General features: G+C 35.4%; 1 protein-coding gene across 1 annotated transcript; it reads left to right on the forward strand.

Annotated features, from left to right (window-relative positions):
* Positions 1–6,219: 6,219 nt before the first annotated feature.
* On the forward strand, positions 6,220–15,612 carry LOC126777216 (facilitated trehalose transporter Tret1-like). Its single transcript, XM_050500199.1, has 9 exons — positions 6,220–6,352; positions 8,365–8,594; positions 9,471–9,791; positions 12,762–12,867; positions 12,948–13,022; positions 13,165–13,382; positions 13,914–14,096; positions 14,880–14,973; positions 15,468–15,612. Exons 1-9 carry the CDS (start codon positions 6,316–6,318, stop codon positions 15,599–15,601), a joined length of 1,398 nt encoding a protein of 465 aa, XP_050356156.1. The 5' UTR covers positions 6,220–6,315; the 3' UTR covers positions 15,602–15,612.
* Positions 15,613–16,831: the final 1,219 nt, after the last annotated feature.

Raw genomic sequence — 16,831 nt, forward strand, 5'->3', positions numbered from 1 at the left:
CCCCAGGTTGGTGGCGCATTGGCGAAGTAAGCGATGGTTAACATTTCTTTCAATGCCAATATCTATGGGCGTTGGTGGCCACTTACCATCAGGTGGCCCATATGCTCGTACGCCTTTTTTTTAACGCTGGAAAAACGCATTTCGCGTTTCCCTCCCGGGAACAGTGGGACTCACCGGTGTCCAAAGCGCCGAGTGCGCCCCGAACATCGGAATACCTACTAAAAAACCAGCGGTACCCTTTCCGTCTTAACGAGGAGCGCCACGGGATCGCTTTCGCATGCTACCGTGGCGGTATGCTCGTACGCCTACCTATACTATAAAAAATACTTTATTATTAAATACTAGAAGATTTTCAAAATGCAATTTCGAATCATTCGTAAATTACACTTGACACTAGTGTTAATTTTATTTTCTTTATAAAGATAATTTCTAAAGCCATATTGAAAAAATAATACAAAAGAAAAAAAAATAGAACGAGGATGACGTCACTTGGGAGTAAGTTTATTTTCTTAAGTGCTCTATGGCGCAATGAAGGATCGCGCTTAAATTCGCCGTTAGAGGCGCTAGTGTAGTATCGAGAAATGTCAAATGTCACTGAACGATTGTACGGAGACAGAGAAACAAATAGACCAAGGTGCCGTGAAACCGCGATTGAGACAGAGATAGTTTCTTCATGTGCGCGTATAATGTTGCCATAGTAACTGCATTCCCTGTTTTGGTATATAAATAATTTTCAGAATTTCATTAAAACAAAATAAGTTTATTGAATTTTACTTTTTAATATTTATTATACTTTTTTTTAATTAATATATTTTTTTTTCAACTACATCCAAAAAACTGTTGCATTGTTTGTTTTTGTTTCCATTATCAATAGTACTTCAGCATCTTTATATGGTTCTGAATTAGAATTCTCCTCAGAAGTTGAAATCTAAAACATTCAATTAAATTATTACTAAAGAATGGTTGTCACATAGATTTCTATGTTAACCTCTTGTTACCTTCTTGTTGTTGTTGTTGTTGTCTTGTTAGGAAATTATAAAAAGGAGAACGAATAAATTAAAATAACATATTAACATGTAACGAAGCACTTAAGGTTATTATTGGACTCCATATTTATTTGTTTACATTGTCGACGAGTCGATATTTTTTATCGAAAATAGGGATATTTTTTTTTTTTTTGCTGACGCTGGCAGCACCTACATGTTAAATAATTATAGGTTATGAATGATAAAAACTGGAAAATCCTATTATCTTCAGGATTTTAATACAATATAAGGTTCCGTCATGCTATGGCATAAATAAACATCACTGAAAAATTATATTTAGGGACAAAATCGTCGTACTTACTCGTAAAAACACACGCCGGCAATTTTCTTCTTGCTATCACTTTAACATGAAATAATACTACACTGCACCATTGTATAACCTTAGATATTATATAAGGATTGTTTTTCGGGCTTTTCGCTGGATTAGAATCGTTTTCTAACATAAAAGTAAGCTAAAATTAAACAAAACACAATGAACGCACCAACTGTCAAGTTTGTTTCGCTACTTAAGTAGCGAAACAAACACCAAAACTGGTTACGCGATAAGGGACAAAAGATTTGATAATTCTATCTCTGTCTAAACCATTTGTAACAAAATTTTGTTCTCTTTCTTGTGTAAGTGAGAAGGAAATCGTCATTGCGTCTATTATTTTCTCTGTCTATGGATTAGTAATATAATTATTGCTAGGTATAAAAATCATCCGACATTTATGAAGTCAGTTATCATCGTTACACGCACGATACGAATCGGATTAACTTATCTTATCTAACGCAATTTAAGATGAAGATGTCATGATCAGATTAAAAGTTTCCATTATTTTTAGAAATAATATAAATACGGTAATTATTAACTTGCGAAATGCCTAACAAAATTCATTATCTTTCAAAGTTCGCAACGCATGTAACAATATGAGGATTGATTTATGCTAATAGTGGCAACGTTTTTTTTTTATAAAAAAAAAACTAAACTAGCGGCCCGTTCCGACTACGCCTGACAATGATCTATCTTAGTAGATACTAGCGCTTGACACGCGGATTCTCCCGCGTTATAATCGACTATACAGTTAAAAGGGATAAAAAGGCCAATTTATGTTAATTATGTCATATTTTAGCTGTGATATAAAGAAGTTATGAGTATTGTTTTTGTTTGATTGCGAGTTCCAAATAGCCGTATTAACTTTAAGAGACAGTTATTTTAAAATCACAGACAGATACTTCAATTTTATTCAATTTTATAGTTGTGATCATGTGATAAAGCATGAAGAAGTAACAAATATTTACAACATTTCGTATTCATAATATCACACTCATATTTATTATTCTAGTAATTCAGGAAAAATGAATTTGCGAAATTATCGTAACGCCTCCTTATATACTATATTAGGTGTAGTATTTCCATTCTTTTCTAATGAAATTATAATAAGGATAAAACTGAACAATTTAATGTAAACTGGTACTGGTAGGGCTTTGTGCAAGCTCGTCTGGGTATTACACACAAGAGACATGACATCTTAGTTCCTAAGTTTGGTGGCGTATTGGTGATGTAAGCGATGGTTGACATTTCTTTCAATGCCAATGTCCATGGGCTGTGGTGACCACTTATCATTTGCTAGTTTGCATGTTTATTTATTATAGAAGCGTTACACTTGCTTATTGGCTGTCATAAATCTGCCACTGGTACGGAAATAAACACCATATATAAATAATAAACATCTATAAGAAGAACCGGTGAAAAAAACTCGGCGGGTTTTTATTTATTTCATATTTTACAATTATAAGTCATATAAAATAATATGTATTTATTTTATATGAAATGGCCTGGTAGCGATCGTCTCATTCCCAAGGTGTGCAATCATCTAAAAAGTCATTGGTTTTGTAATATAATAAATAATTATGTAAATCATAAATATATATCACTTTATTTAATATATAAGCATTACACTCACTTATTGATAGACAAATTAGAGACTACTACTAAAGAAGCGGGTCTACATATAATATATATTAACCATCCCTTACATCGCTAATCCGCCTGCAATTACACTGGCTCACTCATCTTTCAATCCTGAACACAACAATACTAAGTATATTATACCTAGCCAGACGGGCTTGCGCAAAAAACAACCACCAAGTAAACATGCGAATGGAACATGAGAATTCTCTGCGCCGGCTACTGCGCCATCGCACCATTAACCACCAATATATTATAATGAGCATTTTAAAGTATAAATAATAAAAAGAATATATTAAAATTACAAAGGTAATTTAATTTGTAATTTGCAGGTAAGTATTGAACCGTAACCGTAACCGTAACAGCCTGTGAATTTCCCACTGCTGGGCTAAAGGCCTCCTCTCCTCTTTTTGAGGAGAAGGTTTGGAGCTTATTCCACCACGCTGCTCCAATGCGGGTTGGTAGAATTCACATGTGGCAGAATTTCAGTGAAATTAGACATACGCAGGTTTCCTCACGATGTTTTCCTTCACCGTAAAGCACGAGATGAATTATAATCAAAAATTAAGCACATGAAAATTCAGCGGTGCTTGCCCGGGTTTGAACCCACGATCATCGGTTAAGATTCACGCATTCATACCACCGGGCCATCTCGGCAAGTATTGAACAGCATCTCTCAATTTTGAACGATATTTAAATCAATTAAAGTATACACAAAAGTATACACAGTTGTTTTTGAGTTGTATATAAAAATACATTGTAAAATTTTCATGATCATCATTTATTATGTCTAACGTATCACACAAAAAGTGTCACAGCGTTTCTTTATCTTTACTATCAGGTGTTGCTGAACTGCGTGTTACTGTTATAAATAGTAAAGTACGGGAGGATCGCGAACAGAATGTTCCGTACAGTATCAAACACATCACATATATATAGTTTTGTCATGAAACCGTGTAACTACAGGCACAAGGGATGTTCACCTTAGTGTGGTTGGTGGTGTTTTAGCGACTTAAGGAATGGTTAATATTTCTTATGGGCCGTGGTGATCACTTACCATTGAGAGGCCCATCTGTCCGCCTTATCTATACTTTAAAATAAAAAGAAATTTCAAGTGAATGATGAATGAATGAAATAGGCATGAATAATTATTTATTGTGGTTGATGTAGACAAGGAACATGTATATAAATTTAATTGAAAATAAATTTAACAGTCTTACTCTATACTGATCGATATTTATAGTTGGAAATACACGTTCAAACGTCTAAATCACGAAAATAATCAAAAATATAGAAAAAAAGCTTAAAGTAAAAGTTACATAAAGAATAATATAGGTACTACAAATTATAACATATTTGCAATAAAGCGTTTTTCAAGATGGCGGCTCGCTGCTTCCTAATACATACAGGTGCTCGCAGTACATAAAGTTTTATAACTTTTGTTACAATCTTTTAAAAAAGTTAGACAACAAATGTTATGCAACATTCTCCAACGTTACATAACATTAAAAAAACGATTATTTGGAGGTTATGTTTTGTAAATATATTTCATTTCATATTTCTTTCTTGAACAAATTTTAAATAATAATTGAGATAGCAATATATGTGTATTCTATTATGGGTAGATACAAAGACATACAGACATTAAAATCATCAAGTCTTAACTCTTGTTTTTAAAACGATGTTCAAAATAACTAATTTTAGTTTAATCTGAATTGTAATTGGCCGATGGCAGTCGATAACGCAATAGTCGACCAATGAGCGTTCAGCATTTAGCGGATTTCTAAATTTGAATTCACTCACCGTTTAAACTTAGGACTTAGTTTATACCAATCGATACGGAATCCTAAATGTATTACATTAGAAATGATAGCTAGGAAACAGTTGAGCTTGTTATGAGATCTAAGTACTTAATTAATACTACATTGAGACGAGAGATGAAATAAGTCTTACAATCCATTGCATTAGCGAGGCGATTTTACAACTTTATAGATATTTAAAAGTACATCTTATAATCATTTATTTAAAATGACTAGATGTCCAGATGCTTGTATAATAATAATATAGCTTTTCATGTACTGTTAAGTACTACGTAAGCAAAGCACTAAAGGCGGCCTAGAATCTTCCTATGAGTAATTTTGGTTGTTGTGTTGTGTTCTGAAGAATTATTCAACGTGGTGCCACCGTCACATTTCTACCACTACACTTTTCATATCAACACCACACATCAACCTTACCACCTGAATACGGGGTGTTCGTCAAATGTACGTGCATTGCGATAATCTACCTTTATTTACTTAGTTGAATAAAATTTATTATTTAGTAAACTACGTTATTTTTTTTAAATAGGAAGGCGGACTAGCACATGGACCACCTGATGGTAAGTGGTCACCGACGCCCATAGACATTGGCATTGTAAGAAATGTTAACCATCGCTTACATCACCAATGCGCCACCAACCTTGGGAACTAAGATTTTATGTTCCTTGTGCCTGTAATTACACTGGCTCACTCATCCTTCAAACCGAAACACAACAATATCAAGTACTGCTGTTTTGCGGTAGAATATCTGATGAGTGGGTGGTACCTACCCAGACGAGCTTGCACAAAGCCCTACCACTAGTAGTACCTCATTCACAGCTGTTATTTTCACAGTTGTCTACGGGTGATTTTTTACAAGATACTCGGGCTATTCGAGAGCGGACTAGGTATATAAGATCTTCACCAATTAACACCCTTGTCATGGCGGTCAGTGGGTATTTCGGTACACTAGTCGCCGGTGAAGCCGGGATTAGGCCTCCTCTACTTCTTAAGGAGAAGTTTTGGAGCTTACTCTACCACCGCGGGTTGGTGAATACACGTAGCAGATTTGCATCCACCTTAGGCAGGTTTCCTCACGATGTTTGCCTTGACCGCCGAGCCGCCTGAATTATAAACATAAATTAAGCACTCGATAATTCAGAGGTGCTTGCCTGGATTTGAACTTAGAACCGTCGCTTCACATCTTCTAAACACTGTAAAATATCAAATTAACTCGAATAATCATAACTCATGAACGTTCAGCTAAAGATTTTCGTACACGTGTAATCATAAGAAGTGTAGCTTTATTATGTTGATACGTGTAACATATACTTTATGTCAATTTAATCCTCATTAATTACATTATTATTTATTTAGTAAATGTCAAGTGATTAGACTTCTCTCGTATTTAACAGTTTATTATATTTCTTAGTTTCGAGTGCGCGAATAATTGCAGATTCAATTATTATAATTTTTTTTTTATTTTTTTTTTAATATAGTTTTTTGTATTTTTTTTACAATGTCTATCATTAACCAAGTTCTCTCTACTGGTATCAGTGAGTATCGAATATAATTTATATACCTACGTGTTTATGTATTATAAACAAAACAAAATGAATTTTAATACATTTATTGAAAAAATATAAGAACTATTGACTTAATACTTTTTTAAATCTGGTTTATAAATGATTATTACAAAAGTTATATCAGTGATACGCCTGACCGTTCGCGCGGGAGGCAGTGCCAAAAGTGTATTCATTTTTAAAACCAATCTGACAGCTTGACGTATGACGTTCGGAAAGTTTGACCTATTCTGCTTATAATATTATACAAAATATTCTGACACGTAATAAATGTCAAAGTGAGTTTGTTAGTTAAGCTTTCATGTCTTCAATACTCAAGCGATCGTTATGATATTTTACATAAATGTTGTCAAATGTACATAAAAGCTACCTAGGATACCTAACACCTCCCTTACCTGACCCTTTAACTCTTACGCGGGAGATAACTTGTTGGAAATAAAATAACTTTTAGAAGAATATTGCGCAAACAATTTTGATTTTTGATCTTTGAAGTTAATATTTTTTATATTACATAAACGTACTAAACTAGACATTATATTATTAGTATAGGTACTAAGATGTAAGTAGTCAGTATAGGTTTTAACATCCTGACATTTCACCATTCGTTCCATAATAGATAATAATTTGCGGGATACATAATAATTCACTTGTATTTAATTATCTATGTAATATGATTGACGAACACGAAATGAGTTATAGTAGCTCTTACAGTTATAGTATTATTAGAATTCAAGATAGAAATGGGTTTTTAAAAAGAGAAATCAAAACAACTATGAGGTACGACAATAAGGTAAACGTAGACCGACACGTACAATTTACACGTACAAATAGAACAAAGGAACCAAAACTGAGCAATTGAAATATTATTTATGAGATATCCGCCACCACCGATGTTCCAAGCGGAAGTGTCTAAAGCCAGCCTGGCCGGCCGACGAGCTCGGCAGGGCCATTCCCCACCACGATGATCATCACGTGATCAAGTCGCGCCGCCACGCTAGGCCACGCCCCGTCGGAAGACATTCCTAACAGTACAATATTCTGCGCAGAAGGACAGACAGACTTGAACAAGGTTCAAGTCTATCTGTTAAGGTTCCACCCACTTATCAGATATTCTACTGCCAAAAAGCAATATCTTTCGTTGTGCTCCAGTTTGAAGGTAGAGTGAGCCAGCGTAACTACAGGCACAAGGGACATAACGTCTTAGTTCCCAAAGTCGGTGTCGCATTGGTGATCTAAGGATTGGTTAATATTTCTTACATCGCCAAAGTCTATGGACTTGTGGTTACTTACCATAAGCTGGCCCATTGGACCGTCCGCATTGCTATGTTATAAAAATGAGAAGTTTAAAACTTACTAAGAATCGCTATAAAATACACCTGCTATTATTGTCAATAAAGATAATATCATGTGTCAATATTTTATAACATAAGCTATGACAGTGATAGAAGAATCAACATTCAAACAACATAGGTAGGTTCTTTCACATTTTAATATTAGCGAAAAATATAGGAGAGGTTAGAGTTAGACTAAACTGGTTTGGGCCGGTTTGATATAAACAATACATTTACGCTATAAACACTTTACCATAGTGTATTAATCTATCTATATTTATATAATAAGGCTTAAGAGTTTGTATGCTTAAACGTGCGAACATGAGGATGTACCAGCCTGATTTAAAAAAAAACATTTTTGACTACTTTCTTTGATTCATTCTTTGATTACTAAATGCCTCGAATATAACTGCACTGCAATTCTGTAAGAACACACTTCATTCCTCCTGAAATGTTGACAATTGACTTATGGTGATATACTATTTTGATACGTGTATTCTTGAAATGTTATAATTATTATGGTCAATGTCGCATATCACTGACATTTCACGCCCGATTTTTGCGGTGAGTTTTGAGTGTGTTCTTACAGAATATCCCTATATATACATTCCATAAGATTATTTACTACTTTTAAAACTACCTCGTTTCTTCCAGTCAGCTATGTCTGTCTCACAATGGGAATTTTGTTCACCTGGCCGTCTTCGACGCTTCTCCTCTTCTCTTCAGTCAATACAACGCTCGACCGAGTGATGACGGAGACAGAAGTATCACTTCTTGGAAGCTTGTCATCTATAAGTGGGATTGTCATCATACCATTTTCCGGATGTATCTTGGATACCTTGGGGAGGAAGAAGTCGTGTCTACTATTTTATATGGCGCAATTGGTTAGTTTAGATTTTTTTTATGTTAGTTTCTGCAAGGTATGTATTTTAGTCAATAATATTTAATGTTTCGTTTTTTTGCGGTATAGATAAGTGAGACAGTATAACTGCTCATATAACTTATCACGTTATGTTTGTCTTCAACAGTTCAAAAGTGAAATTGACTATATACTTAGTATTAGCTCTGTGCAATGCCCTCTGGGTATGTACTACTCACTCAACACATATTCATCTCTCTCTCTCTCGCCATACAATACCAAAACTTAGTATTGTTGTGTGTTGTTTAAGCTGTAAAGGGTGAGTGAGCCATTGTCACTACACGCAAAAGGGACAATATGTTACGGCCTTATTTATAAACGTTGCTTAGGGGCTGATTAATTGAGCCATTGATTTCTCTCTTTCTGTCATTATTAATTTCCAATTCGTAAAAAAACACGGCATTACTAGTCTATAAGTAAGACCATTAGTTCCCAAGGTTGCACATTGATGATGTAAGGGATGTTTAATATTTCTTATAGTGTCAATGTCGAGGCTCATTTGCTTGCCAGGTACCTATTACCAGTTTAAATTGAAAAAAAAATAATAAAAAATAAACCGTAGCTTTATAATACTACAAGAGCATTAGTGGTTACTTATCAAACATTATTTGTGCAATGGGAATTCTAAATTTACAAATGTAATTTATTATTTATTTAGTAATTTCGTTTTGTCGAGTTAAATTTCTTGTTTTAAGTTCATAATGTAAAATATTTATGATTACGAGATAAGGAACTGTCCACACTAATAATGAATATATTTAAAGTATGGTAGCCAGTGCAAGTATTCATTGGATAAACGTTGTTATTGTATCAATAGATTATTTATTTTCTCAATCAACAGGCAAGCTGGATCATCATTACAATCTGCACCAAGGTCGAAGCAATCTTGTTTGCGATGTTCATTTTCGGCTTCAGCAGCTGTATGTTTCTCGTTGTACAAATATACGTCAGCGAATTCTGCCAAGAATCTATACGAGGTTCGATGACATCCGGTTCTATAATATTCTACGGAATTGGTATGTTGGTATCATATCTCATGGGGGGACTGCTTGAGTACAGAATTATGAACTATATTGGTCTGTCCTTGACGGTGCTGGGATTTGTCCTGATCAGTACGATGAAGGAGTCACCGTTGTTTTTAATGAAGATCGGACGAGAAAAGGTATCTACGCATTTTTACGTTATTTGTAAATCGCGAGTGAAAATATTCACATCATTGTTAAAAACAACAATGTTCGATTTAAATTTTAAAAAAATTACTAAGACGCGCTTAATGTCGCGCTATGGGCAGGAAACATTAACACATATGCAGTAATAGTTAAAAAAACGGTTAAAAGTAATAAATAATTTTTATTTAAGCCGTCAGACTATTTAATGGATTTTAATAAACTGACAACACTCTTGAACCTTAAAACCTTATTATTATAATCCCAAATTATAATCCACCACAAAATACATTCATATGTACAAGAAATAATACAAAAAACGTTATACTTCTGAAGATAAATCATTATCATGATAATCTGTATATTAACAATTTAAACATTATAATATATAAACAAAATATAGTTTAGATAAAAATATGCACAAGTTACAAATAGAAGGAATGAAAGTATACAAACCGTAGATTTACAAATTGCATGCGATTTTCCAATTGTTCTGCTGTATGACGCACTATAAACAGTTCTTGATTAATTTACCTTTATTTATAATACAACACTATTCCACTTAACTAGATATAACTACATTTATTTAACTTTCGAAGTTAAGCTATAACTTCACGGACATCGAAAGCGCCATTTTTTCGCGGATGCATAGTGAATATTATTCAAGATCTCGACCAATGACTTTGTGTCAATTGATATCGGTGACCAATGATATGGGTGTCCAAGTTCTTTATTTGGGGTTACTCCTCTTGTGGCTGGAATAGACTATATAAGTCTGTTACGGTAGCATGCGCACGGCGACGGGGTAGACCTTTCAGGAGGCGGCCCGCCTGGCCGAGGTCGGAGTATCGCTCACGATGGACCGGATTGGGATGCTGAGCTTGAGGATGTCTGTCACAAAAACAGAGGCCCTCCTATTCCACGGTCCACGTCGGGGTCCCCCTCGAGGGGCGTCTATCACCGTCCAGGGGACGGTGATTAAGGTGCAAGCCCAGATGAGGTATCTGGGCCTGATCCTTGACGGAAGATGGAGCTTCAGGCAGCATTTTGTCCAACTCCGCCCGAAGCTCATAAGCGCTGCTGCTGCTCTGGGCCGCCTCCTATCGAATGTAGGAGGGCCGGAAACACCATGTCGGCGTTTATACGCTGGCGTGGTACGGTCCATGACGTTGTACGGTGCACCCATTTGGGTGGATGCTCTCACCGCTCGTAACAGAGCTCTTCTGCGAAGGCCGCAAAGAGTTATAGCGGTGAGAGCGATACGTGGGTGCCGTACGGTGTCATGGACGGCAGCGACATTTCTCGCGAGCGATCCGCCCTGGGAACTCCAGGCAGAGGTGCTTGCGGAAGTGCACCGGTTCCGGGTGGAAACGAGGTCAAGCGGCGTCCGTCCAGGGTCGGCGGAGGTTGTTCGAGTCAGCCCTACCCTAGTAGACTCGCTTCGCCGAAGAAGACCGGGGAGAAGGCGTCGGCGCTATGCGCATCTTCTCCTCCCGCCCTAAGTGTTGCCGGGGTTAGGGGGTCTTTGTACCCTGAGAACCCCCTAGGATTTGGAGGCCTGCAGAGACGGGCTAACCGTCGGGGCGTCACGGTAGTATGCGCAAGCGATCCCGTGACGCCCCTCGAAAAGGTGGTGCGGGTACCGCTGGTTTTTTAGTGGGTATTCCGGCACATACTCGGCGCCGGCGAGTCCCACATACCCCCCCACTTCATGTGGGGGAAACGCGTAAACGCGTTTTTCCAGCGAAAAAAAAAAGCATGCGCAAGCGATCCCGTGGCGCTCCTCGTTAAGACGGAAAGGATACCGCTGGTTGTTTAGTGCGTATTCCAATGTTCGGGGCGCACTCGGCGTCTTGGACACCGGCGAGCCCCACATATCCTCTTCCCGTGGGGAAAACGCGTAATGCGTTTTTTCAGCGTTAAAAAAAGGTTATACATATCTATTTAACAATTGTTGTCATTACAGATCAATCGAAGGAGGGAAATTTGAAATAAACGGTTAGGTATTGAAATAATATATAACTAAACAAAATAAATAAACATATAATATGAAGTTAAATGTATTAAAACCTACATATTCTTATGAAAGCAGCTCTCAATTAATACGTAAATTTGTAACAAAGATTGTGATTTAAATTTCAAGATTGTTAATAAAAGTGAATAATTTATGATATAGGTACAAACACCTTCCAAATTCAAAATTATATCAGTAACAGCCTGTGAATATCCCATTGCTGGGCTAAAGGCCTCCTCTCCTCTTTTTGAGGAGAAGTTTGGAGCTTATTCCACCACGCTGCTCCAATGCAGCCCGCATATTTTACTGGTGGTAGAGCTTTGTGCAAGCTCGTCTGGGTAGGTACCACCCACTCATCAGATATTCTACCGCAAAACAGCAGTACTTGTTATTGTTGTGTTCCGGTTTGAAGGATGAGTGAGCCAGTGTAATTACAGGCACAAGGGACATAAAATCTTAGTTCCCAAGGTTGGTGGCGCATTGGTTATGTAAGCGATGGTTGACATTTCTTACAATGCCAATGTCTAAGGGCGTTTGGTGACCACTTACCATCAGGTGGCCCATATGCTCGTCCGCCTTCGTAATCTATACAAAAAAAAAAATGGAATACACGTGTGGCAGAATTTCAGTGAAATTAGACACATACAGGTTTTCTCACGATGTTTCCTTCACCGTAAAGCGCGAGATGAATTATAATCAAATTATATAAAGGCTTAATGTTAGACAATAAAGTACTAAATTGACATAGATAACCTTTTTTCCTTCTTGGATGTGCTAGAAGAAATGTCTATATGTATATCTTTATACTAAATTCTCATTAAAATATTTTGTAACGTTTTTCTGGTAGCTATCATAAATAAAGTATTTAACAATTATTTTGTAGATTTGAATATATTTGAATATAGAATTATTAGATTATTTTGATTAATTATATAGTTTTTACATTTCGTAGGAAGCAGTGAAATCGATTGCTTTCTATAGAAACGCGAAGATAAACTCTCAGGGAGTGCGGGATGAATTGGAACAAATTAAAAGGATACTGAAACCTGAAGTTGATGGTCCGTTGAAAATATAAATATTATATAACCTTTCATACACTATAATAATCTTGAACATAATAGTTTAACGTGATTTGCAGATACGCCAGCCGAGGAAAAGAAATTAAATATAGAAGATACGTCTCCAACAAAAATGTCTAAATGGCAGTATATGAGTATGTATTTTTATTACAAAACTTTTGTCATTTCAGATTTACGGTCTTTGAGTTTTATTCATACAGAATAGCCTCCACATTTCACATATATAAGTCGTGAATACGGATCAGGTAATAATCATATTTTTTGTTATTGTTTTAGAAAAGTCGAAGTCAACACAAAGAGCGTTATCAGTCTGCATCATGCTCTACACGTCTGCGATATTTCAAGGTCTTATTGTGGTTCAAGTGTTCGCCGGGCCACTGTTCGAAGAAGCCTTGCCGACCATGTCATCCACGTTGTCCAGTGTTTTGCTAGCTTTGGTGTGTGTTGTTGCTGGTTTCCTCGCTGCATACTTCGTTGATTTGATTGGTAGAAGAGTGAGTTACTGCAATTATTAAATTATCGATTGTAAATACACTTTACCTATCTATATACTAAGGTATTTAAGCACATTGGTAGCCTGTGTAGTTAAATTTTTTTTTTTTTTGTTTATTATTATTATTTACTTTTAAATTTATATATCTACTTGTATTTATAATATTCACTCTGTGCATTATATAATGAACATTTGATAGGGTTTTACTTAAATTGAATGCGACGTTAATATTCTAATTATGGATAAACCAAGGTCAATGTTTTTAACTTAGTTAATACCAGAATAAATTAATGTTTAACAACTAGGATCTTAACCGAACTAAATCTTTGAGAAAAAAGCTATTTATAATACACCTTCATCCTTATGATGAAAGAAACTTTATCGTGTATTAATTTATGTTAATCGAAAACCTTTGTTTGGTATATTCGTCAAAAATTAGGGTCAGAGCTATTAAGCAATATGAAAAGAGTTTCGAACTTTTTCTAAGCAGAAAACGTTATCAGGTTTTAATTTGCCTAAATTATATTTACAGCGACTAATGATAGACGCATCCGTGGCGACGGGCATCTGCTGTTTGATCTTGGGGTCACAGATTCAATTCAACTGGGGTCCGCATTGGCTGACAGCTGTATTGATCTATCTCTACTGCGTTACATACACACTCGGTGCTGGGACTGTACCATACGTCATTGTTGCTGAAGTTTTCATGCCTGAGGTAAACATACTTACATTTAAAAAAAAAAACAATTTCAAAAATGCTCTTCCTCCATGGTATCATTATATGATTTCACTTTGCTTATACTGAGTTCGATCCCTTTTATGGAGTAACTTTCCGAACCGAACCCGAACCGAAACAGCCTGTGAATGTCCCACTGCTGGGCTAAAGGCCTCCTCTCCTCATTTTGAGGAGAAGATTTGGAGTTTATTCCACCACGCTGCTCCAATGCGGGTTGGTGGAATACACATGTGGCTGAATTTCAGTGAAATTAGACACTTGCAGGTTTCCTCACGATGTTTTCCTTCACCGTAAAGCACGAGATGAATTATAATCACAAATTAAGCACATGAAAATTCAGTGGTGCTTGCCCGGGCTTGAACCCACGATCATCGGTTAAGATTCACGCGTTCTTACCACTGGGCCATCTCGGCATTTTTAACTAACTAACTTTAGTTTTAATATAATATATAAAATGATTTTACAAAAAACCTCGAATTTGTCTTTTTGAAAATAGAAAACTAAATCATAGACATTGATATAAATGACTCACTCAATTACTCTTGAATATCCAAATTACAAGTCGCGTCAATAATTAATTACCTAATTATTTTACCTTTGTCCACTAACAAAATGGTTGCTTAAAATTAGCGTGCGTCTTTTATTTTTACTAATCAACGACATTGTAGAGATCAAGGAGTCTCCTAACTATATAATATATGATATTATGTACTTGTAGCACATCTAACAGTTGAAACTAAATTAGAGAATTATTATTTTCAGATAAAGAGTTTGACATCAATGCTGGCGACAGAATGGGCGTTCGTTTGTAACTTCATTGTGCTTTTCATCTTCAATCCTCTTGTAAATAGCTTAGGTTTGTGATCAATCCTTTTATCTATGCTATATATACTATAAGCGATGGTTGACATTTTTACAATGCCACTTACCATCAGGTGCCCCATATGCTCATCCACGTTCCTATTCTATAAAAAAAATATCTTTTTTATCCACATACATTGTAAACAGAAAGGCAAACGACCAGTTTTCCTTATACTACTTTTTTTTGTAATTTTCATCTACCAATGGGGGATTCTCCTTGATGAATGTTGCTTCAGAATAAAATTTAAAATATGATGTCAATTAATTAAAATATTAAAATAATTTCAATTAGATTTATTTATATTATAAGAATTGATATGACCAAGAGAAAGAACTCACAACAAACTAAGGAAAACACTGATATTTTTAAAGGATTCTAGTTTCGCTCACTAACTTACTAACTTAAGATACTTAATGAAGAGTGGTAGAAAATATTAAACGACCCAGCAGATTGTAGGGTTTTAACTGAATTATTTATATAATTTTTAGGCCTCGGTCCTGTCTTCTATATGTTTTCTGCGTGCTCCATTTTATCTGGGATCATCTGCCACTTCTACTTGCCGGAGACAAAGGGCTTAACTGTGGACGTCATACAGGAACGGTTCAAGCGATCTTGTCAATAAATTATTGAAAATCATAATTATTTAATTTTTCCTTATACCTTAGTCCTCACCAGTTTGAAAATGGATTTAGTGAAATCGCGAAACTATAGTGAAATTACCAGAAGCTAGCAGCAGCAGCAAGGCTAGCAGGAATTCAGTCTATTCTAATTTAGCAAGAACGTCCGTTTTTAACGTTATCTACCTTTATAACTTATTAAGAGTGACGTCACAATATCATTTATATAACTTTTAAACTATCCAAATATGTCGTAATTGATTTATAAATAATAAATAGTTTTATAAATAATTAAGAAGAAGTTAATAAATTAGTAAAATTAATAATCATACGTTTTATAAGGGCATTTATTGGTATGAAGTGTTTGGAAGGAGTGATCTGCAGGAGTAGCCGGTAACTGAAACATAAGGAAATCCTGTGTAATGTATGTAAATATTTAATTTAATTTTGATTGTATTTGTTTAATTAAATCACCATCGCGATAAGAGTACACAATATGTATACGTTAGCTTTACTTAAAAAAATTATATGCTCTTTCATAATGAAATATTTATTGAATATTGTAAGAAATTAAGTTATACAGAATTATAGCTTGAATTTAAATTTCTTGTCAATAGCCAAACGCTTATGCTAGGCCGCTGGTTAACTCTGTGTTTATTATGATCGGTTCAGCATTCAATCATTATGAGGTAACAAGCTTTTATTGTGGATATACGAAAATGCATCAAACAACACGATCCTATTACCAGGCAAACATAAATAAGACTTAGATGGTGAATTTATATATACTTATATATCACATATACATTTACGAATAACTTTATTAACTTTAAAATACACAACTATAACAAGTCCTGTGCAATGGCTCGTCTCTCTTAAGATTGGCTATCGTGACCGAATCAGGAGCACAACATACCCAAGATTCGTCAACTATAATATAATAATAATAATATCCTGGGACATTTTTTACACACGGTCATCTGATCCCAAATTAAGCTTGTACAAAGCTTGTGCTATGGAAACCGGACAACTGATATACTAAATATACTACTTTTCTTTTGTAAATACATACTTATATAGATAATTACAACCAGACTTAGGACAAACAGACATGTTCATGCACACAAATGTCTGTCCTGGGTGGGAATCAAACCCACAACCTTCGGCGTGAAAGGCCAACCGTCTCTATCAATATCTATCTATCTATCTAACTATAAAAATCATTTAAAAAAACT

This window comes from Nymphalis io, chromosome 22 (genome assembly GCF_905147045.1).
Source record: "Nymphalis io chromosome 22, ilAglIoxx1.1, whole genome shotgun sequence".
Lineage (NCBI taxonomy): Eukaryota > Metazoa > Arthropoda > Insecta > Lepidoptera > Nymphalidae > Nymphalis > Nymphalis io.